Source organism: Natator depressus, chromosome 9, assembly GCF_965152275.1.
Source record: "Natator depressus isolate rNatDep1 chromosome 9, rNatDep2.hap1, whole genome shotgun sequence".
In the NCBI taxonomy this organism is placed as follows: Eukaryota; Metazoa; Chordata; order Testudines; family Cheloniidae; genus Natator; species Natator depressus.
Genome location: NC_134242.1, coordinates 53429237 through 53456504, shown reverse-complemented (window position 1 = coordinate 53456504; position 27268 = coordinate 53429237). Strand labels below are relative to the sequence as shown.

General features: G+C 40.2%; 1 protein-coding gene across 2 annotated transcripts in view; it reads left to right on the top strand.

The window, feature by feature from the left end:
- The window catches only part of PAK2 (p21 (RAC1) activated kinase 2), a 75542-nt gene that overhangs the window by 36756 nt on the left and 11518 nt on the right, over nt 1-27268 (top strand). For both annotated transcript variants that reach the window (XM_074964191.1, XM_074964190.1), the window contains exons 2-11: nt 6033-6243; nt 11698-11798; nt 12638-12788; nt 13742-13773; nt 14361-14468; nt 16116-16245; nt 17059-17122; nt 19458-19506; nt 22733-22845; nt 25088-25205. In XM_074964191.1, coding sequence (XP_074820292.1) covers nt 6057-6243; nt 11698-11798; nt 12638-12788; nt 13742-13773; nt 14361-14468; nt 16116-16245; nt 17059-17122; nt 19458-19506; nt 22733-22845; nt 25088-25205 — 1053 coding nt within the window. In that variant the 5' untranslated portion in view covers nt 6033-6056. The remainder of the gene's footprint in view (nt 1-6032; nt 6244-11697; nt 11799-12637; nt 12789-13741; nt 13774-14360; nt 14469-16115; nt 16246-17058; nt 17123-19457; nt 19507-22732; nt 22846-25087; nt 25206-27268) is intronic.

Here is a 27268-nt window from a genome sequence, read left to right as displayed (position 1 = left end):
GAGTTTCACACAGAGAGGGAGAGAAACAGTACCAAAAACCAAGAGACCTCTTAATTAGTAATACCCTGGAATTTAAACTGTGGGGAATCAAACTCATTTGTGATTTTAATACAGAACTTCTTTAATATGATCCAACAACTGTGCGAGTGCGTGCGCACACACCTGATTGGAATGGACATGAACAACACTTCTTCAAAAACAGTTACGAGAAGTGAGTAACCGTTTTTTCCTGACTCCAAATATAGCGATTAGACCGACCCTGAGCAATTTGGCAAGACCCACCACACAGATACCTGGGAAGTAATTCTCTGTAGTAAGTCAGAGCCCTCACCCTCTAGTGTCCCATCTCCCGCCGTTGCTGCTTTACATTAATTTTTCAAGTGTGAAAACAGCAGTATTGAAAGAAAATCTGAACCAGCAATGGCAGGTAGTACAACTCCTTTACAAAAAGGAGAGTTTGGCCTTCCTTTCTGTACCAGACAGAATATTTGAAGAAAAACCTTGAAGTAAATTACTCTCAAAGCATGTACTGAGGAGCCTAGCTAAGGAAAAGGAGAAGTTACTGACATATCTGAAGCTTCTATTGGTCACTGCCATCTGTCAATCACAGAGCTTATCCTCCTGTGCATCTCCAGCCCTGGAGCAGAGAGGGAAGCCTGAGTTGCTGAGATCCTTGCCTTTCCAGCAGCTGTATTTGTTCATGAGAAGGGTTTTCAAGAAAAATTCCCTTTTCAGGAGAACTGAAACAGAAATGTTTGCCTTCCTGGCTGCTTGCCTGCATGGTTCTTGTCAGTTTCATTCCCAGGCAGAGCCTGGCCACTCAGAGCCTCCCTTGGGGGATGACAGAGGGACACAGGAGGTAGAGGATCGGGGCCTTGGCCTTCCAGGAAAGCTTTTTTTTGTCAGTTTCACTGGGGGAAAATGAAATTGACAAGTGTCTTTCCGGCAGGGATCTGCCATTTCAATTTTTCCAGCAGAAATTTGAATTTCTTGGCACAACTAACATTTCCCACAGAAACTTTTGGTTCTCCAAAAGAGGCATTTTTGTCAGAAAATCATGCAGATGAAAAATGTTCAACTAGCTCTGTTTGGCATGTCTTCAATCACACATAATTATTGACAATATTTGAAAACAATGAGGCCTGTGCAAATTGACGTATCATTTTTATTCTAACAACATTCCATACAGACATCTGTCAAGTGGTGGTAAATTGGTTTTAAATAGGGATTTAAAATAAAATCTGTTTTCTGCGAAATGGGTGGCCTCGCATCAATAGCACTAGGGCTGTGACTCCATGTATCCCCACCACCACAGATATGCACATTTTTATCCAAGTTCCATAGAGAACAGGCCCCTTGAATTTCACCTATGTCATTTATTCCCAGCACATAAGATCTGGCACTATCAAGAGGCCTGCATGCAATTTTTTCTCCTGCTCTGCACTGTCCCTTTAAGAGGTATTCATGCTGTTCAAAGACCTTCCATTTTGCTAGAACCAGTAGCTCCCACAAAATCTTTGTGTACACTCATCATCTCTGAAGTACTTAGAGGAGGGGAAAGTGATCAGGAACAGTCGGCATGGATTCACCAAGGGCAAGTCATGCCTGACTAATCTAATTGCCTTCTATGATGAGATAACTGGCTCTGTGGATGAGGGGAAGGCAGTGGACATGTTGTTCCTTGACTTTAGCAAAGCTTTTGACACGGTCTCCCACAGTATTCTTGCCAGCAAGTTAAAGTAGTATGGGCTGGATGAATGGACTATAAGGTGGATAGAAAGTTGGCTAGATTGTCGGGCTCAATGGGTAGTGATCAATGGCTCCATGTCTAGTTGGCAGCCGGTATCAAGCGGAGTGCCCCAAGGGTCGGTCCTGGGGCCGGTTTTGTTCAATATCTTCATAAATGATCTGGAGGATGGTGTGGATTGCACCCTCAGCAAGTTTGCAGATACACTGAACTGGGAGGAGAGGTAGATATGCTGGAGGGTAGGGATAGGATACAGAGGGACCTAGACAAATTGGAGGATTGGGCCAAAAGAAATCTGATGAGGTTCAACAAGGACAAGTGCAGAGTCCTGCACTCAGGACGGAAGAATCCCATACGCCGCTACAAACTAGGGACCGAATGGCTCGGCAGCAGTTCTGCAGAAAAGGACCTTGGAGTTACAGTGGATGAGAAGCTGGATATGAGTCAACAGTGTGCCCTTGTTGCCAAGAAGGCCAATGGCATTTTGGGATGTATAAGTAGGGGCATTGCCAGCAGATTGAGGGACGTGATCGTTCCCCTCTATTCGACACTGGTGAGGCCTCATCTGGAGTACTGTGTCCAGTTTTGGGCCCCAAACTACAAGAAGGATATGGAAAAATTGGAAAGTGTCCAGTGGAGGGCAACAAAAATGATTAGGGGACTGGAACACATGAGTTATGAGGAGAGGCTGAGGGAAGTGGGATTGTTTAGTCTGCGGAAGAGAAGAATGAGGGGGGATTTGATAGCTGCTTTCAACTACCTGAAAGGGGGTTCCAAAGAGGATGGATCTAGACTGTTCTCACTGATATCTGATGACAGAACGAGGAGTAATGGTCTCAAGTTGCAGTGGGGGGGGGGGTTAGGTTGGATATTAGAAAAAACTTTTTCACTAGGAGGGTGGTGAAACACTGGAATGCATTACCTAGGGAGATGGTGGGATCTCCTTCCTTAGAAGTTTTTAAGGTCAGGCTTGACAAAGCCCTGGCTGGGATGATTTAGTTGGGGATTGGTCCTGCTTTGGGCAGGGGCTTGGACTAGATGACCTCCTGAGGTCCCTTCCAACCCTGATATTCTATGATTCCCTACCTTGAAATAATGAAATTTTGGAATTCTGTTGCCTCAGGATGTACATGTTGGAAAATACAGAGGGTTCTGCGTACAGCTACAAAAATCTGAACGCATCGATAAACTCAGCAAACCTTTGGGCTTTGAAAAAGTCACCTGAATCTAAACTAGTAAATCTCCACTGTATTCAGATACTGCAATCATATCTATTCCTACCTCGACAGAGAGAAGTGTCTGAAGAAAGATTCTTCTAGGTAGACGTTACACAGCATTGACAGCTGTCCCACGTCAATCTCTCAATAGAGCGGGACAACTAGCAACTGTCCAGTTTACCGTTAAGGTACTGGACCCTTGCATAGTACTAACTGGCATTGTAAAGATATTTGTAGAGAAACTATATTACTTAGATGTTTATGGCAACAATTTACGCTCTATTTCAGACTACATGATATATATGACATTACACTCTTGTGGTCTTTGAAGTGAGCCTGCTTTGTTTAGTAGTTAGGAACTGGCACTATACAGCACTCTTTGGTGAGAGGCTAGATGATGGCATTCAGTTTATAGTTTCTCTGCCAAGAACATGTCAATGTACAAAGATGCTATACAGCATAATATCTGTGATATGAAAATAAGATGTGTTGATAAAAGATGTCGTACACATTTTACCCTGACTCCTTTAAATGACATTGAAAATAGTTGCCCTACTGGTGTGCGTAGGATCAGTCCAGTTCTGCACCAGTGTAGTAAAGTTTGCTAACAGTTTGCTGAACTGGGTGAAGACCAATGGGGCATCCATTTTTCACACAGTTTTGGGGAGGGAGAAGAGGTGCTTGGCATGGTTTTCTTAGTGAAGACAGAGTTGCAGGAATAATGAGGGAGCCATTTGCTTCTCAGTTATCACCAAAATGCAATTTAGTAAGCACTTTAATTCACAGTGTATGTTTTCTATTAGTATGCTCCATATTTCATTATGAGTAGAGACTGTAAAAATCAGCAGGCTATTATGGCGGGGGGGAATCCTGTATAGGTTTTCCCAAATGTGGAACTTCTCACCTAGATTGTGGCTCTCCTTGGCCTTTCTCCATTTTAGTATTAATGGAGGCATTTGAACATAAGGACACCACTACTTTTTTTAATAAGAATCCCAGTAGCAGCCAAGCACTAGAAGCTCTCAACATTGTGACTGTGTTCTAGCTCAATTGTCTCAATTACCTGAATAATCAAGAAGCTAAGAGCATTGGTTTCTCTTTGTCTTGCAGGAGACAAGAAGCTCTGTCTTGTCATTTGAGCAGCTCCTATTTACTTTAACGGTTAAACATTTCTTAAAAAACAAAATGCTAAATTCTTGGGCAATTAACAGTTCAGGGATCCTTCCTGTTGCTTGCTGCCTTTAATTCTTCATCTTGTGTTCATCCCGTCTGGTTTATACCGCCCACCCAATTTTAACATTACCTCCTACAATTTGCAAAAATTCTTATCTACAAAAATCAGGTTAACAAATTACTAGATTATCAAATCTCATTTATTAAAAAAAAAACCCATTTCAAACAACCTCTTAGTAATTATGTATATACTTTTTTGCAAATTTTAGGCAGTGTAACTCTGGGATGAGAGTGAGTGAAGGTTTATGAACTGGGAAAATTGAATTGTCTGGGTCTCTAACTGTTCATTTGCAGATTTTTCATCTTAAAGCATTAATGCTTTTTTTTTAAATAAAATGTATACATTGTACAGTCAGTTCAAGCAATCAAGCCTTTTGGGATCCAGCCGAAATAAAGGCACTGTAGACATTCAAGGCTATTATCGCTATCGCTTGTGGAAATCCCACCACGTAAAATTTCCTGCTGAAGAACAATAAAAAATTTGTTTCAGCATGGTCCCAAGTTTCAATATTTTCTTAATTGACATGTTTCGGTATTGGATGCTAAATGCTTCAGTAATCATAGCTGCTTTTCAGTCTGGGTCAATTACTTTTTGCTGAGAGAGCACCTTTCATTCAAGAATCTTGAAGCATTTCCCAGAGGTGAGAAGACCCATTTTACAACTGGGAAATGAAGGCAAAATGACTTTCAGTAGTGGAACTGGCTGGTTTCAGATGACATTTATTACTGATGTATATTAAGCCACTTCCAGCCTCATCCATAAGACAGCTGAAGGATTGCTTTTGAGGTAGAGTTCAGTCACATTTAACCAATGGTTATTTTGGAAGGACATGGTAGCTTTTCTGGCCAGGTTTTCTTTCAGTCATTCCTTTTCCATTGAATAGGGGTAGTGTGTCTTGCAAGGGATTTGTATTGGAGGTGTTGCTTCTAGGGCGCATATAAAATGTCTTTCTGTTTATCATTCATAAGTGGTGGCTGCTGGAATTATTGTAATTGGTCTTTTCCATATCTGTCTTCTGTGATTCTGTTTAGTTTGACTTTTTGACATGGTTTACTTTTGGGACTTCTCTTGCAGTCTGTACCAAGAAGGTAGTCAGCATATGTAAAAGTAGGCCATTCAAAAGTAAGTAGTAGCGAATGTGCTTCTAGGCGGAGAGGAGGAACACTATTTTCATTAAATGTCTACTTTAGTGTTAGCTAAGGGTTTGTCATTGTGTGAGATCTAAATGCTGTCCCTGCCGCAAAGAGCTTGCATTATAAATAGGCTTGGCAAAATTCAATTTTTTAAAATTTCAACAGATATTGATGTTTGGTTTTAAGCATTTTGATTATTGATTTAAATTTTCACAGTTGCAGGAAATTATGATGGGGGTCAGACAATTATTTAACAGTAGATATCGAGATTCAAAAAGTTAAAACTTTATAACAGTTGAAACACAAATTATCAACACCACATTTCAAAATATACAAAGTAAATATGCTTAAATCAAACTCTAAGTACTCAAGCAGCATTTTCCTTTCTTTGCCTATCTGTAAATTTTTATTATTGATGAAAATATATTTGTCAGTTTGTGTACGGGGAAATTGACATTTAGGACACCTAGAGATAAAAGTATCCTTCAAAGCCTAATTATAAAATGGATAAGAAAAGACTTGGAGATTTAGATGATGGTGTTAGCTTAGTTAACATGCCTAATACACCTTCAAGAGGAAGTGCATCCTTTGTAGTAAGTTTTTCTGGTAATTTTGGAAGGAATCCAGCATTTGTTTCTAGTGTTTTTGTTACCTTACGTTTGCCAGTCATGTTTATACTTGTTTCCTATTTTCCATTTCAGGGTTTTGTCTAGCCATTAAGAGCCATGTCTGATAACGGAGAAATGGAAGATAAGCCACCAGCCCCTCCCGTCCGAATGAGCAGTACTATCTTCAGTTCAGGGGGCAAAGACCAGTTGTCTACCAACCACAGCTTGAAACCTCTGCCGTCTGTACCAGAAGAGAGAAAACCTAGGAACAAAATCATCTCCATCTTCTCTGGCACTGAAAAAGGTAAGATACCTCAGAGCAGACAAAACCATCTTCCATGAGTAGTGGATACGTTTCTCCTTGCTCTTTCATTTGGCTGTGCAAGTGGTGCAAACACACACTAATCTTCATATCATGGACTTGAGTATCAGATCTCATTATTCTAGTCTTTCCAACTGCAGATGGTACCTCCTTTAAGGAAGTGCTAATGTCCAGGACACACGTTTGATTTGGCTAAGAGGAAACTTTCCTTTGCATCTCGAGGCCCTTGAACGTGGAGTGTTGCAGGGAGAAACACTAAAACTAAGTTGATAGATGGTAGAAAACCCCTCCAAAATAAAATTCCATTCTACCATCTTAAATCACCCTTCAGAACACTCCTTTTACCTTCTGTTCCCCTTACTTTTCATAGTGTCTGCTTTTTGTCTCTAGTCCTACACTTGGGTTATAAGCCCTTTATGTTACGTGCATGTATAGTGCAGTGGGTCCCTGATCTTTGATCTCCTTTTGGAGCCTCTGTGTGCCACTGCAATGCAAATAAATAACGAACTAGCCTTTCCTCTTCCACATGCACCCCATTTTTAAAATTGTATTTGAGCAAGATCTTCCCAAAGCCTAATAAGTTACAGCCCTGGAAGTTGGTTTTAGCCTTAACTTAAATTTCCCTGCATTTCAGAACTGTAGGGAAAAAATTAAAATCACAAAATTAATTTGCTAACAGGATATATACCAAATAAATTCTGTTACACAGTGTAATCTGAGTCTCCTTTAGACATAATATATTGCTGAACCTTTTAGAATTGAATTGATTTTTTTGCCTGGGTATTCTCCTTTGGAGATTACTATATCTGCTAAGCATGTGTTTAAAAAATACTAAAGTATGTACAAATATCTGAGAATTAGAAATCCTCACTGTAGAGGAGCAAATATTTAGACATTAAAATAGAGCTATTTTAAATGTATTGCCATCAGTGTGGTTGGATTTTGTGGGTGAGGGACTAGAGCAGATGTGGGCAAACTACGGCCTGTGGGCCACATCCGGCCCGCGGGACTGTCCTGCCTGGCCCCTGAGCTCCTGGCTGGGGAGGATAGCCCCCAGCCTCTCCCCTGCTGTCTCCCCTCCCCTGCAGCCTCAGTGTGCCACGCCACCAGTGCTCTGGCCCACCGCTCCTGCCAGGCAGCGCGGGTGGTGTGGTTGGCTGTGGCTCCTGCTGCTCTGAGCAGCATGGTGTGTGGGGGTGGGGGGAGGGGGGAGGGTTGGATAAGAGGCAGGAGGCCCCTGCGGGGGCAGTCAGGGGACAGGAAACAAGGGGGGTTGGATAGGCATGGGAATCTTGGTGGGGCTGTCAGGGAGTGTGGATAGGGGTCGGGGCAATCAGGGCACGGAGGGTGAGGGGGTGTTGGATAGGGGTTGGGGTCCCGGCGGGTGGTTAGGGCCAGGGGTCCCGGGAGGGGGCGGTCAGGAGACAAGGAGCAGGGTGAGGGTTGAGAGTTTTGAGGGGGGTGGGAAGTGGGAGGGGGCGGGGGCCAGGCTGTTTGGGGAGGTGCAGCCTTCCCTACCCGGCCCTCCATACAGTTTTGCAATGCCAATGTGGTCCTCGGGCCAGAAAGTTTGCCCACCCTTGGTCCACAGTAACATGTTACTATCTGATATTATTACTATGAACCCAGTTTTAGCCTCACTGTTTTTACTTCCATTTAATGTATTTCCTCCTAATGCCTCCTGGTTCTGCTCTTCCCCTCCCTGCTTCTTCTTATGCCTGATATACCCAGCGGCACTGTTTCAGTCATGCTGACACAGGTTTCATCACCTTGCTTGGAAAGACTTTGTTCCTCTAATAATTTATTCACCATATTGAGTCTTTTCCCCTAAGGCAGTTCTTTCTTCACTCATCTGTCTGTTCCAATAGCAGTCAGTTCGTGACTATGCTTTACCTCTTAGAAGAAACCCCAGAGGCAGGATCATGCATATTCATAGAATAGCTTTCAGTATTCTTCTGGAGTTTCTCTACAATGGATAACAGGCATTAACTGGTATACTTTTGGGAGTGGAGTAAGTATTCTGGAATAAGGTCACTTTTATTCTGGAATAGTGTCCGGACAAGAAAGTCATCCAGCAGCTGTGGTGGTCAGTTTCCCTGTGTAGACAAGCCCTCAACAGTTAAGGCCTTGTCTACTCTAAAGGGGAAAGTCGATCTAAGCTACACAACTTGAGTTACGTGAATAGCGCTCAGAGGGATAGTGAGTTCCATGCCTTACTGAGGTAAATCCTGAGCAATTGAGATCAGTTTATGGGAGATCAGAGCCTTAGTTTAAGGTGTGTACAAAACAAATTAGAAGAACCAAGTGATTTTATAAAATGCCGGGTTTTTCAAGATCCCAGATTTGGAACACTAACCCTACCCCTCACCTCTATGAGGGAATGCAAATTTCAAGACAATCCGAGTCAGTGTGAGGATGTAGAGCATGTAGAATTAATTGTCTTTTAAAAAGTAATTGACTCTCAACCTTAATTCCAACACCCCACTATAACTATAGCGCCTCTAGTGTGGTGCAGTCCTGTCAAAATAAGTATTTGGTGTGTTCACTCAGCGTTGGTATTCTACTTGTTGGTTTTTTAAGTGATCGTCCTTGGAATAAGTCAGAACAAGCACGTACTGTGTCATGTTTTCATGCAAGCCAGAAACTGCAGCAGTTCTTTTGCCATATTACTTGGCTTTGTATATAGTGTTAAAAACTTGCAATAGGAAAATTAGCATTCTACACTTTGGCTCCAGACATTTGGTCATGCTAATGTATACTATGCATATTTGCTGGCTTTCTTGCGTGGAATATTTATTAGTGGCTAAGCCAAGATTCCTTCAGTGTAATTTGGGGCATTTTTAGTTTTTTGATATTTTATAATCAGCGGTTATGGTTTTCTGAAGTGAACTGTAGCTCACGAAAGCTTATGTTCAAATAAATTTGTTAGTCTCTAAGGTGCCACAAGTACTCCTTTTCGGTTTTCTCCAGGATTTTACATTTCTGCTTGTTTTGCTCCCCATTAGCATCACCTTGAAAGATCCTGTATTTTAACCTCCATCTGAGCAGTGCTGTGTACATGTCTTGCTCTCAAGCCTTTCAACCATGAGGGTAATTGGAAAATGGCCTGAGGTGTGCTCCCTCCTCTCCAGAGGCTCCAGAACACTACTACTTCTGCAACACTCTAAGCTCCTGTTAGCGCTGAGAATAAGCGACCATATCTTAAACCGATTTGTGGTTTGAAACAAAGGAGTCACGCTGTACTAAAGGAAGTCCCTTTTAAATACAGAACTGTAATGCAAATATAATCAGAAGTTCAGAAATAGTGTGGCCTCACAGTGGCCTTGTTAATTGAGCCTCAAGTACCTGCTGCCAAAGTATGACTCACTGATCCAGCCTCTTGGCTGAGTTCTGCTGCCTGCATTTGTTTAAAGTGTTTCTGTGGTCTGTTGTTCATGTGGGTGGAGCAATGGTTCTTAGAGTCTTTGCCCAGTGTACTAATAAGATGTGTATTTGATTGAAAGAAGAAGGGTTTATTTGTGTAGCACATGCCTGGGGATTTGAACACCAAGTTATGTCCTCTAGAAGCCATCAAATGCTTCAGACCTGCAGTCTTTCTGAGGAACATAAGTCATTTTCTGTTTCCACACAATTAGCAGCAAAAGGTTGGGCAAGGAGTGATGCTCTCTAATGCTTTCAAATAAAGAGATAATCCAGTTTTCCTAATCCTGTAGTTGAAGTATTTTTTCTTTATAAGAGCATTTGACAATCCATTTACATTTTGACTTCCAGACCTGTGCAGCCACATAAAAGATATCCTGTTTATAACAACAATGTCTTCCAATGTATTGTTCAGCTGTAGGCAGGCCACATGGCTTTTCAGTTGTAAGTATAGTCTTTAATTCCCTCTTTCCTTTCCTGTTAGTGTGAGGGTCTGTACAATTGGAAATACAGTAAAAGCTGGTAATTAGAAACAAATCCTCAGATAACTCCATATTTGAGTGAATACCCAACTGTGAAACCCCAATGGATAAAGTCTTATTTTTATTAACCATTGTCTGGCCCACTTTGCTCAACCCTAGCATGTGCTGTTCCCCATATTTCTGCATCTCCATAGACACATTACAGATAAAATTGCGGTGGTGCTACTTGAGTTGCTTATAACTTAACTTTTTTTTTTTTTAATTTCCTGGACTGAAATTTAACATAATCCTTCATCTTAAGGTGATTTTAAAACAAAGTAAATGTAATTTGAGCTGCAATGTTTATTTTAAAACTTAGTGTCGCCTTCACCGAGAAGCTTATTTTGTTTGGAAACTTGTAAAGCAATAATTAAGTCAGACAGAAATAGGTATTTAACAATCGGTGCTGTGAATGCACTGTACTTCATTTATTATAATAAGCACAATGTGGTATTATTTCTGGATTTATGCACTAGAATAAATGCAGCTGTTTATCAGTAAGTGGACCTAGTGTCAGAATCTGCAGTCGTTTCCGAGATCACACATTGAACATATCTGATGGTAGGTCAGGCTCCCCCATGCCCTGTTACCCAGTCCCCTCTCTTCAAAGAGATCATGAAAGTCTCACCCACCCCCATTTCTCCCTACACTAGGGAGTGACCACTAAAGGACACATACTCTTCCTGGGAGGAAGAAGAGGGTTGTGGAAGCAGCAGTCAGTGCCTCTGGCTTTCCTGTGGTGTCACTAACTTAATTGTGGGTATATTTTTTAGTTTAAAGGAGGCTTGATAGTTTGTGGAGGAGATAATATAAAAATGGACCTTGAGCAGAGTACGGCCAGCTTAAAAAAAAAAAGGGCAACGATGGAACTGATTTGTATTTAGTATTTTAATTTAAAAATATAAACAAAAAGGGAAGAGGCAAAGATTTTTGTAAAAAGCCTAAAATTAGACAGCAATGGAAATAATCTAATAGTTGTTTAAGAAAATAGCTAATTTAAAAATGTAGTTGAATCTGAATAAGGCTGTACACATAGTTCATCTATCTAACTGCATGATCTTATACCTATTAATCTTTCTGATTCATCACCCTTTTCCCCTTCTGTGGCTTGTTACACCCACTTTTGCATTTTGTCTTAAATGAGATACTCTTTGAGGCTGGAGACTTAGTGTTTTTGTTTTTTTTTTTTTTGCACCTGACACAATGGGATCCTGATTCTGATTCAGATTTTGAGTGCTACTACAATATAAATAATAACTTTCAGTGCAATGAGTTAGCAATTCTTACACTGAAACTTAAACTAAAATTAAAATGTTGCAGGACAGTCTGCTCCATGCATTTATGAAATGTTCATGTCCAAATTTCAGAATAAATATAAAGAATATATTACTGCTCAAAGATTATCATTATATTAAACAGGGACCTTGGGGATCTTCTATCTTGTGACTGAATGTTCTCTGAATTTAAGTGGATGGTTTTCAATGTCGTCTTTTAGGAAGCAAGAAAAAGGAAAAGGAAAGGCCAGAAATTTCTCCTCCATCAGACTTTGAGCACACCATCCATGTTGGCTTTGATGCTGTTACTGGAGAATTCACTGTAAGTATACCTGTCCTAGAGCTGTTCAGAAAGCCATAGGGTACCTTGCTGAAGTGAGAATGTGTCACTTAAGAATAAGGTGTAAGTTAGTCTGTTACGCTCCGTCACAAAAAGAAAAGGAAGACTTGTGGCACCTTAGAGACTAACAAATTTATTTGAGCATAAGCTTTCGTGAGCTCACAAAAGCTTATGCTCAAATGAATTTGTTAGTCTCTAAGGTGCCACAAATCCTTCTTTTCTTTTTGCGGATACAGACTAACATGGCTGCTACTCTGAAACCTGATCTCTGTCACAAGTCATTTACAATGCCTGCCACACCAAGACCTTCGTTGGTCTCTAGGTGTTACTTCACTATAAATGTTTAATATTAGTCACTGGAATCCTAATGCTTTACTTTATACCACATGGGAGAACCTTTAGTGAGAATTCCTATTAGCCTGTAGAAAAATGAAGTAGCCCCTTTGATTAGTTCACTTCCATTTACAATAGATATATACATAGAAAATCAGACTGAGTGATGAATGGGGAATGCCGATTTAATGTACCTCACTAAGAGAAGGGGGTGTGTAGGGGCAGGAGGCTGCGAGGAACACAACTTCTTCCTGAAGTGCCCCAGTAGGCTAGAAGACCTGATAGAGCTGTTGAATGTTTGTGTTAGCTTAACTGAAGGCTTGGTTTATATTGTCACCTACACGTGATCAACTCAGTGACTGAAACCCCCACCACATTTGAGTCACTTAGAATCACAGATTAATGCTTACATGTGGAAAGAAAATCCATTCCAATTTTTTTTTAAATGACTTAAAAATATTACGTATTAAGGTTGTCTCCTGTTTCAGGGAATGCCAGAGCAATGGGCTAGATTGCTACAGACCTCAAATATCACCAAGCTAGAGCAGAAGAAGAACCCTCAGGCTGTACTAGATGTGCTGAAATTCTATGACTCCAAAGACACAGCAAAACAGAAGTACCTGAGCTTCTCCGCTCCAGGTGAGAGACAAGTACATACGAGACATTCAGAAGCAGAGTTTGGTTCTTACAATCCAGTCTGCTCTTCCCTGTACGTCATTACTTAGAATTGGGAAGATAGGCCCATGCCAAAGAATCAAACTAGTATCTAATGGATAAGGGACACTACCAAATAAAGGCTCCACTAAAGTTGCACTCTTTGTCCAGTCAGTTTCCTGTTTCAGGTGGGTAAGAGAACAAATGCAACAGGATAATTCAAAATGGCAGTACCACTCAGCTAAAATCAATTAATTAATGGCCTGTCTTTATGACGGTAGAACTATAAGATTGATTAACTGGTTAAGTTCTGTAGGGGTTATTACTCCCATTGTCTCTAGTCAGAACATGATTTCGGACAGTTACTGTGCAGTAACTTGCATTGACTCAACTTTCCCAAATGACAGGACCAAAGGTTCAGTGTAACTTATCACTTCTAATGCAAGTTGTAGACAGATGTGTGTGAATGGCTGGAAGAAACATTTGACTGTATTTTTCCAGTGTATGCAGTTCCTTTTAGCCGTTTAAATTAAAAAGATTTCTATTTTAAAAATAGCCTGGTGATAAGGGTTTGTCACATCTTTGCCTTATCAGTTTGGTCATAATCTTCTCTCTCGTATGCATATCAAAACCAATGCACAATTTGACAAAACAGTCTCCATTCAGGTGAGATCCAGTCATGTATCAGGTCAGGATTTGAAATATATATTGCCTGACCTATGGGGGGGGAGAAGTTTTTGTAACACCTGTCTGCATCTAGTCAGGGAAATAGGTGTTTCATTCATCAACCATGAAAATTCACCTGGTTGGAAGCAGGGAAATCTCATGAACTGTCCATATTCCTGATGTGTTGCTCATGTTTTCTATAAAGTCCACTTTATTATTTATTATTCCAGTAATTATATATATTCACTTATTACTCTTCTTGCTGTTTTTAGAAAAAGATGGTTTTGCTTCAGGAACACCAGCAGTAAGTGTATTTATTATTACTTGCACCTTTCCAGGCTTACTCAATTAGTGTTTTTCTTAATTAATTTAAATCTCATATTATATACTTCATAATAAATTGAGTAACATTTTATTGAATTGTATTTTTAACCGACGTTTCCCGCAGGAAACCAAGTGCCCAGTAGGTGGTTTAGTTTTAAGGATGTTTATGAATACTTCTGTGTCTGCTAAAAGCTTTCCATGGATGTCTATTTATTATTTAAAGAATGGTGAGAAATACTTAACATATGCTTCTAGCAACTTAGAGTAGTAGAAGAGGTAATTTAAATATTCAGATATTTCTTTTTTATAAAAGTATTGTTGAAATCATGAACAACATATAGATCAATGAAATATAATAAACTGAATATTGTAATACATGTACTGATACTTTTGTGTCTCTCAGCATACTTACTTTACTTCTAAATTGCTAAGAATTCCTGGATCCTCATTCTAAAAATGCCTTAAAACTCATAAGCTGATTAAAATTTTTGGGAAGAATAACAGCTTTGCTTCTAATATATTAATATTTTATTTCCACGTTATTCCATTTCAATAACAAAAATATAGCCCAATGCCAAAGGTTCAGAGCCCTCAACAGCAGTAGCAGAAGATGATGACGATGATGAAGAGGTTCCTCCTCCGGTTATTGCCCCTCGACCAGATCATACAAAATCAGTGAGTATTTTTTTTAATTTACTCTGGAATTTTTGCTTTTTTTTTTTACATTACTTTCTGTTCTGTCTATTGCAAACCTCTTCCCATGGTCCCTGCCCACAACAGATGGGGAAGTTTTTTATTATTTGCAAAATGTCACTTTATGTATATTAGTTTAATTTTAGAAGTTATGTTTTTTCCTAGGTATAGCTACCTCTCAGGTACCAGTTGGACCAGGAGTATCCAAATCAGTGCTATATTTTGCAGGGCTACATTGAAAAAATCCCAAATTTATTTCCTCATCCTCTAAAACACATTATAAGGAGGATCATTAGAAAACTTTACCAATGCCCCTAGCAAATCCCAGATATTGTGGATAATGTACATTTTTAAAAAACTTAAACTCACATGTTGTGTGCCTGATTTTTTTTCTATTATCCCATCACAAAAAACCCTCTGCATTGTAGTTAAGTCTGGGAATTTATTCCACCAACAAGAATATTATTAGTACTAAATTTTATGTGAGAACTTAAACACTTAAATTCTTAGTTAAGCTTTAGCACCATTTTTAACTCCCCCCCTCCCACCTCCCTCCAGAGGAACCCCCCCCCCCGCTCCTATAAAGGCCAAATGTAATCTTCTCTTCCCTCTCTGCCACTGTTGCCTTGCTTTGTCTGAAGGGTAGGTATGGAATGTATAGAATGTTCACAGAATATTGCTTTAAGGAATAGGCCACATGATATTTAAATAAGAATATAGGTGGAACATTACATGTCTAAAGATCTGTAAATATTGCCGCATTAGCAAGTATAACTCAATTTATGTAATTTTTCAAATGATGAACAGTTAGGTAGTTTAGTGGACACACGTGAACTATCTTCTGCTCCCCAAGACCGAAAGATTGGGCTGTGCAAAGGTATCTGCTGCATCTTCATTTTAGTATAGCTTACTACTTCACAAAATCTCCTTTCAGATGATTTGTGCCACAGTTAAATAAAGAGCAGTTTATGATGGGTAGGAATCATATAATGAGAGGAGAGACTGAAGAAATAAGAAAATGTACAAAGGATGAAGGGGCAGTTAAACCCTAGCCTCTATTCCAGCATATGGTGTAATAAGGAAGTCCTGTTAGAGAACAAATGGGTAGAAAGCCTTCCCTCCACCCTGCAAAAAAAAGTGGAGGTTAGACTACTGTGCTTAGTAATGTTTGTATTTCCAACTAAGCTTTCAAATTAACAGCTTTATGGAGGTGAATACCAGACTCTTTAATTCATGCTTCTGCAGTGTTTGAAGAGATTTCCACCCAGTCTGGCAGAGCAAAGCAATGATGTACCAATTACATTGTAGAACAGCTTTTGCAATGAGTCCCCAGCTGTAGAAAAGAAGCTAGAGGCAACAGGGATCTCTTTCCTGAGTAAATAGACCCCTAGCCATCTGCACTGTCCAGCAAGTCTCCAGGTCAGTCTTTCAGAATCAAGTAGTGTTGCAGCCACATTGGCTAGTGTTCAAAAGCAGCAGTTCTCAGAATGAGTGGCTCCTGGTTCCAAAAGTTTTAAGTGAAACAATGCTAGTGGTCAGATAAGAATTTATGGCACTTTTGAACCTGAAAGTCAGTGGTTGCAAAGAGAACTCTGAGTTCTAATAGTGAGTGTTCTTCTTTCACCACAGATTTACACACGGTCTGTAATTGACCCTATCCCTGCACCAGCTGGTGACTCTTGTGATAGTGCTGCCAAGTCGGCTGACAAGCAGAAAAAGAAGACCAAAATGTCAGATGAAGACATCATGGAAAAGCTACGTGAGTTGTAATTTTTTTTTAAATACAAATTCCAGTATTGATGCTAATTATCAGTAATTCCATTATTTATATGGGAGGGGTCTGTGCAGACCTGATCAGCACATTGCTTTGAACTGATAATACCTATTGGAGTCTGTTACAGAAAAGACTGCAGATATCAAATCAGCATGATGAGTGATCTGAGGCTATCACAAAACAATCTGTACAGATGTTTGGTTGTAGTTTCTGTTAGCCAGAAAATGGAGACAAATGACTGTCTTTTGACTAAGCCATCATCCCCATTTTTCATATAAGGGTGATGTAACCAAAAGACCTGGTTATTTTCTGTCATCTGCTAGTTGAGAGGAACTGTATTCAGGCATCTGGACTGGTCTTGAAGAATGGAAATTAACAAGTAAACAAAATTTCCCCATTTGAAGCTGTTTTAGGGTCAATGTCGCACTTGTGGCACAGTGATCAGCTTCTATGGAGGTGTTCCTTTTAGTGCAGAATACAGTGGATTTTTGCTGTTCCTAATTCCATAACCTTCATAGATGCACTCATTCAGCAAACCAATGCCATTGTCTAGCACAAAGCAGGCAATGACTTAGTTTAGAATAGGCAGTACAAATACCTGATTATTACTGATTCATCCCACAAATGTGTTACAAGTCACAAATGTCATACAAAAGAATATCATTTAATTGTATGAAAAGCTCTGTTTTTATTACCATAAGAATCAAAAGAAAAAAGCACATATTGTACTCTAATAAAAAGTGAAGAATGCTCCCTTAAATCACTGGTTGGCTTTGTTTTGTGTGGAATTTTTTTTAGGGACTATTGTGAGCATAGGAGATCCCAAGAAAAAATACACCAGATATGAAAAAATTGGGCAGGGGTGAGTATTTGTCGATCTATCCAAAATTTTTCAGTGAATGAACTAGTATTAAAGGTGTGATGTACTCTTGTCCTTTTGCCACTGTTTATTAAAGCAGAAATGTCCGTGTATAGGCAGTAATAATCAGATGCAGGGGACTTCAAACAGTGATAGAAGTTTTGAATCTGTTCCTTTATGGGACTGTGTGTGTGCATTAATGTCTCTTTGGAAACAGATCACTTTCTGGTGATACTGAATGGGAGTGAAAATGTATTAATTTAAGTGAACTTTTGTCTCTTTTCTCCTCTTCCCCTTCATGAGATAAACTTATCTGTTCTTTTAATGTTATGACTAGTGAAAAGCTGAGGGTGATAGAATTCAAGTTTTTCCTAACCCGGTCAAGGTGCTATCAATCTAGTGTAATTTGCTCTAGGTATTTTCATGAATCATTTCAACATAAAAGTTCAGTTGAAGGATGAATACTGGCAGAGCTTGCATAATTTGTTTTAATATAAATGTTGTTCTTACTGTGTTTGCATCCCCTCTAACAATATTTTGATATTTTGTGTGTATGTAGGGGATTGAGGGGTGAAATAGAATCCCCTTTAGAACTGACTGTCTGATTTATCCAATATTTGGGAATAGCACAAGGTATAGGGATTTGCATACACTGACATGCAAGAAAAGTAGTTTTCCTGTTACTATGGAAGAGGCTGGTCCTGTGGCGACTAGTGTGCTCTTTCTGAGCTGGCTGGTATTTGTATTTAGTACTTTTTTATTTGAGTACTCCTTGAATGCCCTTCTTTCTTAAGAATATAGCTGCTATACTGGGTTGGACCATGGTCCATATTGCCAAGTATTTTGTTGCCAACAGTGACCCATTCCAGAACTTCAGGGAGAGAGTACAGAACAGGGTAATTAGGGAGTGATCCACCCGTCTTCCTCTCGCAGCTGCTGGTGATCAGAGGTTTGGGGTCGCCCTGAAAGCATGGGGTTGCACTCCTGACCATCTTGGCTAATAGGCATTAATAGATCTCTCCTCTATGCACTTATCCAGTTTGTTTTTTTTATCCAGTTACACTTTTGGCCATCACAACATGCCATGGCAGTGAGTTCTACAGGTCAGTTGTGCGAAAAAGTATTTCCTCTTGTTTCTATGAAACCTGCTTGCTGCCTATTGATTTCACCAGGTTTCTAAAGGGAAATCAGGCCTTGCCAACTATTAGAATTCTTTGAGAAAGTCATCAAGTATGTGGACAAAGGTGATCCAGTTGATACAGTGTATTTGGATTTTCGCAAAGCCTTTGACAAGGGCTCTCCTCAAAGGCTCTTAAGGAAACTAAGTAGCCGATAAGAGGGAAGATCCTCTCATGGATCAGTAACTGGTTGAAAGATAGGAAACAAAGGGTGGGAATAAGTTATCAGTTTTCACAGTGGAGAGAGGTGAACAGGAGGGTTCCCCACCTATCTGTCCTGGGACCTGTGCTGGGTTCAACGTATTCATTAATGATCTGGAAAAGGAGATGAACAGTGAAGTGGCAAAGTTTGCAGATGATACAAAATTATTCAAAATAGTTAAGTCCAAAGCAGACTGTGAGAAGTTAGCGGTAATCTCTAAAAACTGGGTGACTGGGTAACAAAACGGCAGATGAAATTCAGCATTGATAAGTGCAAAGTAATGCACGTGGGGAAAGAACAATCCCAGCCATACATAAATCTGTATACATGTGTTTATATATACAATGGGGTCTAAGCTATTACCACCCAAAAAAGAGCTCTTGGCGTCACTGTCGATAGATCTCTGAAGATTTCCACTCTATGTGCAGTGGCAGTCAAAAAGAACTATTAGGAAAGAGAGAGAAAATATCACAATGCCACTATATAAATCCACAGTGTGCACCCACACCCTGAATGCTGTGTCCAGCTCTGGTCGCCCAAAAAGAAATATGGTGGAACTGGAAAAGGTTCAGAGGAGAGCAGCATAGATGCTCAAGGGTATATAACAGCTTCCTTTCAAGGAGAGACTAAAAAGATTAGGACTATTCAGCCTAGAGAAAAGATGACTAAAGAGGGATATGATAAAGGCCTACAACATCATGATGAATGACGTGGAAAAAGTGACTAGAGAAGTGTGTGTTTACCCTTTCACACAATACAAAAGCCAGGGGTCAGCCGATGAGATTAATAAGCAGCAGGTTTTTACAAACAAAAGGAAGTACTTTTTCACCCAATGCGCAGTTCCTGACAGTTTTTAGATGTGCAAAACTTAAAAAAAAAAAATCTGTGATCTGCCTGTGCATGTTTATCCTTGTTAGATTTGAAATCATACAGCTGATCACTTACCTTGTATTCACAGGGCTTCAGGTACAGTTTTCACAGCTATCGACGTGGCAACAGGACAGGAGGTAGGATCTGTGTGCTCTGTATGAATATTTTCCATTTAAATCTGCAGCTATGGTTGACGGATTGAATTGGATAAGGTTTTTTACCAGTGGCTCCCATCTCTGGCATTACTTCCCAGTAGAATATTTGTGATAGTCATTTGTAACAGTGCATTCCTTGTTTTGTAGGAACCAGATGATGAATACTAAATATAGGATTTTGTTCTTCCAATGAAATGCAAAGGGACCAAGATGTTCAGAGTTGTGGGTTTTGAAAACCGTTTAACCTCTACGTGTTGTAGGCAATATTGTCTTGAATTCTGACCAATAATTTTGCATTTAGCCTTCTACATAGCTTCATCTGTGACCATGATAGTCTTGCCCATAAGGAAATTGCTTCTCACCAAACAATTCCTTCTATTTTAATTAGGCTACCTTCTCCATATCCTGTTCCCAGATTCTTCCCATTGATCACACCCATACCACCTGGCAGACGTGGTGGCATCATTGTCATCTACAAATTGTTCGTTAAGCCTTCACCATCCTATTTGCTTTGGTGTTTTCCTTCAAACATCTTTTACTCCCTGGGTCCCCTGCACCTAAAATTCACAATTGTTGGCTTCTTTCTAAAATCATCTTTTCTTTAATTGCTTTACCCATCAGCTCAGTCAGTCTCTCCTTCTGCCACCACCTCCTCTGGCACCTGAATGTTCATTTTGCTAATAGCTGAAATGATCTCACCTACAGTTTTTCCTCTCACCTTTATAGCTGTTGGCTTCTTCCTCTTTTCTACCTCTTCAGCCTAAGAGTAACCACACCCTGGATGTAATGAGTAATTTCCCCCTGTACTTTCCTTTACCTGTCTCTCACTAAGCACTTTTTGTGCTTATCCATCTGTAACAAAATCCCATACCTGGATTCCGTTTTTCTAGCCCTTCTTTACTTCCTGTTGGAGACAACTAACTCGCTGTACGTTTTTCAACCAACCTACCCTATAAAAACGCTTTCCATTGCCTATCTCTCCAGAACCCATGGTACAATAATAGCTCAAATCCTTAAGACCTCTCCCCCACCCCCACCCCAAAAAACACCCCAAAACAAAACAAAAAACTTAAACTAAAGTTCTGATACACCAAAATATGCAGTATTGTAATAATCACAATAAAACATGACATAGCTCCTCTCCTGGGTTTCCTTCTGATCTTCAGCGATACTATTGCTATTCTGTAATCTTCAGAGTCACTCTCTTGCACTGCCAATTCAGTCCTTCACCCACTTGACATCTCTTCTCTGAACGGAGCTTACTATTTCTTCCACTCCAGAATTGCATCTGTCTGTGGTTATCACATTGTCAGCTTTTCCCTGTCCCTTCCAGTAGCACTACCGATCCTCTGTGTAGTTCCCATGAAATCTCCGGTGCCTGACCATTGATCCAGCACTTGATCACTTCCAATCTCTTTCCTCCCTCTAGCAGTGAAACCATCTTTCACATGGCTTCCTCATTACTACTTTTACCTCAGTGCAGCATTTAGACAGTATGCAGCTGCCAGCTCTAAAAGCTATTTTAGCTCTGGAGGGGATGACACATCAGACAGTAGACCATTCCTTCTCCATCTGTCTTAATTATAAAACATCTACTTCCAACTCATAGATGGACATGGTTCTTGGCAAGAAGAATACCATAGTTATTAATGATCCAACTCATTCCTCTCAATTTCTCAACCTTGATCTTCTTTTAAGACTTTATGGCTGTAATTTTGAAGTTGTCACCCCACGAAGCTCCTCTTTGTTCCTTGTTTTGCTATGTTGTAAAAGTTCACCTCTCACCTGTTTATCAACATGTCTGCCTTTCTCTCATCACTCACTTTATTGAATCACTCTTTCGGGCATTGTCACTTCACACCTTCATATTTGCAGCTCCTTTTGCCTCACAAACGCACTTTTATCCAAATGCTAGTCTGTTCAGAACAAAACATATAGAGAAAATCCTATTGCCTTCTCCTGAAAACCTTGCACTGGCTATCACTTGTATCCACTACAAAATCACTCATCTTCAAGCCTGTTAATAGGTTCTCTCTTGACTCTGATTTCATTTCTGTCCCCCAAACCCTTCCTACATAAGAATGGCCATACTGGGTCAGACCAAAGGTCCATCCAGCCAAGTATCCTGTCTACCGACAGTGGTCAAAGCCAGGTGCCCCAGAGGGAGTGAACCTAACAGGTAATGATCAAGTGATCTCTCTCCTGCCATCCAGCTCCACCCTTTGACAAACAGAGGCTAGGGACTCCATTCCTTACCCATCCTGGCTGATAGCCATTAATGGACTTAACCTCCATGAATTTATCCAGTTCTCTTTTAACCTCTATATAGTTAGACCTAGCCTTCACAACCTCCTGAGGCAAGGAGTTCCATAGGTTGACTGTGCACTGAGTGAGGAAGAACTTCCTTTTATTTGTTTTAAACCTGTTACCCATTAATTTAAATTGGTGGCCCCTAGTTCTTATATTATGGGAACAAGTAAATAACTTTTCCTTATTCACTTTCTTCACACCACTCATGATTTTATATACTTCTATCATATCCCCCCTTAGTGTCCTCTTTTCCAAGCTGAAAAGTCCTGGCCTCTTTAATCTGTCCTCATATGGGAGGCTAGGACTCCACTTCTCTATCTCCTGATCTGCACTGTGTTGGAAGTGACTCTTTTGCTGGCACTGCATTTCCTTGACTGTGATGGGGTGATGTTAATAGTGGTGTAACTGCCAATGGAAGGGGAATTAACAGCAGGGAATGCAATTAACAGGACATGCCTGTCACATCACTTCATAGTTTCCTGTTCTTTTCCTGCCATAACCCTATCCTTTGCTTCCCCTCATGCTGCAAGCAACTCCTGCCTGCACCAACACTGACTTTCTGATGTGTAATTTAGATCACCATTTGTGTCGCTTCTGAATTTGGCTCACTGTCTGGAATAGTCATGCTGCCACTTTATTGACTTGCTATCCTTTTTTATAAAATACAGCTCCAGTCCTATCTTGTACACAGCTGATAGCCAGCAAGGTGTCGGACAGTTTGACAGAGCATCCCTTGTTACTACTAACCCACATGCGTTGTCTAGTCCTCTGTTCTAATCAGCCAATTCACTTTTACTGCAATATTATAAATGTTATTTAGTGTTGCAACGGGGTTTGGCACTCAGGTTTGTATGACTAACACGTCATCTTGTATTTTACCCTTTCCCCTTGTTTTCAGGTTGCTATCAAACAGATAAACCTGCAGAAGCAGCCCAAGAAGGAGTTGATTATTAATGAGATCCTGGTAATGAAAGAATTAAAGAATCCCAACATAGTCAATTTCCTAGACAGGTAAATGCAGACAATCGAACCGTTAATCTTTCTTCTCCCAGGAGTCAGGATTCTAACCTGACATCTTCTATGATTTTGTGATCACTGTGGGTACTTTTCCACTGCAGCTGGAAGCATGCTTCCCAGCTCAGGTAGACAGACATATTAGCTTTGCTTGAGCTAGCACTCTAAAAATCACTAAAAATAGCCAAGTGGCAAGTAGCACAGGCAGCACATTGTGCTAGCCCCTTAAATACAAATCTACCTGGCCCCCCTGTGCACACACTCAGGCAGTACAGTGAGTATTTGGGTTAAGAGATCGCCGGGCAAAAGTCAGGTATGTTGCAGGGTGTAGGGCTGGTGATTCAGTAAGTAGCATTCTTTTCTGATTCGGTACCAAACCAATATCCCAAACTGGCGTTGGGGAGCTGCTGGAGGTGCTGTTTTAGATGATATGCAAAGCTGTAATCCTGACTTTTTAGTCAACAAAGATCTTTTGGCATTTTGGTAAGACAAGTTTGGCCCCAGCTTTTAAATCCAGTCTGTCTACCTAAAAACGTGTTTTCCTAATTAATCTAAAACTCATAGAAATGTAGGGCTGGAAGGGACCTCAAGAGGCCATATAGTCTATCTCCCTGCACTGAGGCAGGACCAAATACACCATACCTGGCAGGTGTTTGTCTAAACTATTCTTTAAAATCTCTAATTTTGGGAGTTACACAACCTCCCTTGGTAACCTATTCCAATACTTAACTATCCTTATAGTTAGAAAGCTTTCCTAATATCTAACCTAAATCTTCCTGTCTGCAGGTTAAGCCCATCGCTTCTTGTCCTACCTTCACTGGACATAGAGAACAATTGATCACTGTCCTCTTCATAGCAGCCCTTAACGTATTTGAAGATTATCAGGTCTTCCCCTCAGTCTTGTTTTCTCAAGACTAAACATGCCCCGTTTTTTAACCTTCCCTCATAGGTCAGATTTTCTAAATCTATCACCATTTTTGTTACTCTTATCTGGATTCTCTCCACTTTTCCACAATGTTTCCTGAAGAGTGGCACCCAAAACTGGACATAGGACTCCAGCTGAAGCCTCACAAGTGCCAAGTAGAGGGGGACAATTGCCTCCTGTGTCTTACTGTTAATATACCCCCAAAATAAGTCCCCTTTTCGCAGCTGCATCGCATTGTTGGCTTACGTTCAATTTGTGATCCACTATAATCCCAAGATCCTTTCCTGCAGTACTATTTCCTTGCCAGTTATTCCCCATTTTGTATGTATGCATTTGAATTTTCCTTTCTAATTGTAGTACTTTGCACCTGTCCTTATTGAATTTCATCTTGTTGACTACAGATCAATTTGTCATGATCATTTTGAATTCTAATCCTGTCCTCCAGAGTGCTGGCAACCTTTCCCAGCATGGTGTCATCTGTAAACTTTATAACATAGTCTCCACTCCATTATCCAAGCCATTAATGAAAATATTGAATAGTATTGGACCCCATGAGATAAGTCCTCCTAATTTGACAGTGAATCATTGATAATGACTGAGTACAATTTTTCAATCACCACGCACCTTAGTAATTTCATAGACCACATTTCTCTAGTTTGCTTATGAGAATATCATGTGGGACTGCCAAAAAGCTAAAAAAGATAGATCATGTCTACTGCTTCCCCCCCATCCACTAGGTCTGTACCCCTGTCAAAGGAGGAAATTAGGTTGGTTTGGCATGATTTGTTCTTTACAAATCCATGCTGGTTATTCCTTATCATCATATCCTCTAGGTGTTTACAAACTGATAGTTTAATTATTTATTCCAGTATCTTTCCAGATTTTGAAGTTAGTCTGACTGGTCTATAATTCCCCAGGTCCTCATTGTTCACCTTTTTAAAGACAGGTGCTATGTTTTCCCTTCTCCAGCCCTCTGGGACCTCACCTTTCCTCCATGAATCCATTTGATTGCTAATCATAGAATATCAGGGTTAGAAGGGACCTCAGGAGGTCATCTAGTCCAACCCCCTGCTCAAAGCAGGACCAGTCCCCAACTAAATCATCCCAGCAAGGGCTTTGTCAAGCCTGACCTTGAAAACCTCTAATGGGTCCATGATTGCTTCAGCTACTTCCTTAAATACCCTAGGGTGAATTTTATCAGCCCTGTTGTGAAGTATTCTCTTGAACAGTTGCTGCAATACACTGTCAGTCATTTATCAGTCCTGATTCTCCACTCCTGGCAAATGAGTTTATTTCTGTATTTTCTGCCTTTAGTTTTCTTGTAGGTGATGAATTGTTTGTTGTGATGGAGTACCTCGCTGGAGGGTCACTCACTGATGTGGTCACAGAAACTTGCATGGATGAGGCACAGATTGCTGCTGTTTGCAGAGAGGTGGGTGTTATGTTTCTGTGGGTATGGGGTGAGAGTGCAATCTTCTTCCCACATTTACATTACTCGCCAGCCACTGCAACAATTGATTTGATGTCCAGGCTTCATTTAACTTCTTCACTAATAATCGGAAAGAGGAATTAAGCAGCATTCTAACTAATGTCGAAGAGGATATTTAATTGGAGAGAATTCTACTGACTGTCTAGTGATGTCAGGGAAAAAATATGAAGATGAGATGTGCAGAAAAATAACAAAATGAGTAACAAAAAAATGCAACCTAAAAGATCTGGGGAAAAACAATCCAAAGCTGTGGGAGGGGAACCAGTGATGGATAGAGCTGGCTAAAGGTGACAGCAGAAAGCAAATGAGACATGATTTTGCAATGCAACATGGCAATAAAAGCTGATGGAGTTTTGGGCTGGTATATAGATACCTCAAATCATGGAGCATTGGGGTAGGAGTGTCCCTTTCTATTTGGTACCTGGAATATTATGTTCATTCTAGTTACCATTTTACCAGAAAGATACTGACAGGCTGGGTGGCGTTCAGAGAAGCGCAACAAAAAGTTTCAGGTGGCTGTAGTGATTCACTTTCAAAGAAAGATTTGAAGACAAACCTACAGATATTTAGCAGGTGTAAACAATAACAGGGAAATCCATGGTTGTATGAGTGTATATAGCCAAGAGTAATGAGTGAAAAAGTGGGCTGAATATGTAGAAAACCTGAGCTCTGTTACCCTGTGGAGTAGCCTCCAAGGGGAAGGGGTGGAATAGCTATCACCGAGAAGGCTTATGAATAGACTGGGTAAAACGGGATACCAGAGGGTACAATCCTACACTGGCATGGCAATGGACTGGATGGTTGAATATGTTTGTTCTCTCTCTAATTAGTTCTGTGGTCCGTTCAGACATTAAATTATGGAAGGACGTGCTTTCTCTGTTCAGCTATTTTCTGAAAAATAACTTAAATAACAAAAAAATTGTAGCTGTGATGATCTTAAGATGTGTGTTATCAAACCTGGAGACTTAAAAATCTACCTTACATCACATCCCAACAATTTCCCTGAGTTGGAATGCAAAAGTCCAGCACAAACTCAATTTATTGTTGGGGTAATTGTATTATCTACCCTGCATGGGAAGGTTTTAAAAGCCCCTTAGCGTGCATCAGCTGGGCATCTGCTTAGATGATGCACTGCAAGGGATGGGCTGGGAAGCACGCTCATACGCCAGCGTGTGGGGATAGGTAATTATTTCCTGAGGAAACCAGAGCTGCTTCATATGCAAATAGAGGATGTAATTAAATGCAAAAGTAACTAGTTACGGTAAGATCAGGTGTGAACAAGAATGTTTTTTTTTTTTAGCCTATAAAGTTTTAATAAAAATAAGTATACTCCTGCTTAGCTATTTCCAGTTTGCCATCTGTTTAACTAATTTGCAGTTTTATTTCCAGGAATCTTTTTGCCCAGTTAATTTGTCTTCAATTTTTTGGCCTTTCCAGTTTCTTTATATTTATTATTCATCTTGCTGCAGCACCTAAAGGGTCTGTTCACAACCAGAGATGGACAAATCTTTAGGAAGAAATAGTCCATGCTCTAAAGCACACTTTCCCAATTTCATCTGAGAATTTTCAGCAAGGCCATTTCAAAATAAAAACTCAACTTTCTTTTCCAGTTGCAGTACATAAAACACTTTCAAAGCAAACTTCTGAGGCTGAATTCCTAGCCTCGGTTTTTATTTTAACAGCTAAAATCTCTAATGATGGCATTAAAATCAGACCAGTAATTTAAACCTAAATTAATTCTAAAGCACTCTGGCTTACCATCATCAGCTTAAACTAATCTAAGGTTTTATATCAATTCAGGCTCCTTGACAGTTTTTAAGGATTTAAACCAATTTAAACTAAAATAAAATAAACAAAGAAAAAAAACTCAAAACATAATAAACTGGGACAGTGGAGGGTCTATTGAGGGAGCTGGTGGGCTAGCCACTAGGTCAGAGGTGGGCAAACTTTTTGGCCCGAGGGCCACATCGGGGTTGCAAAACTGTATGGAGGACCGGGTAGGGAAG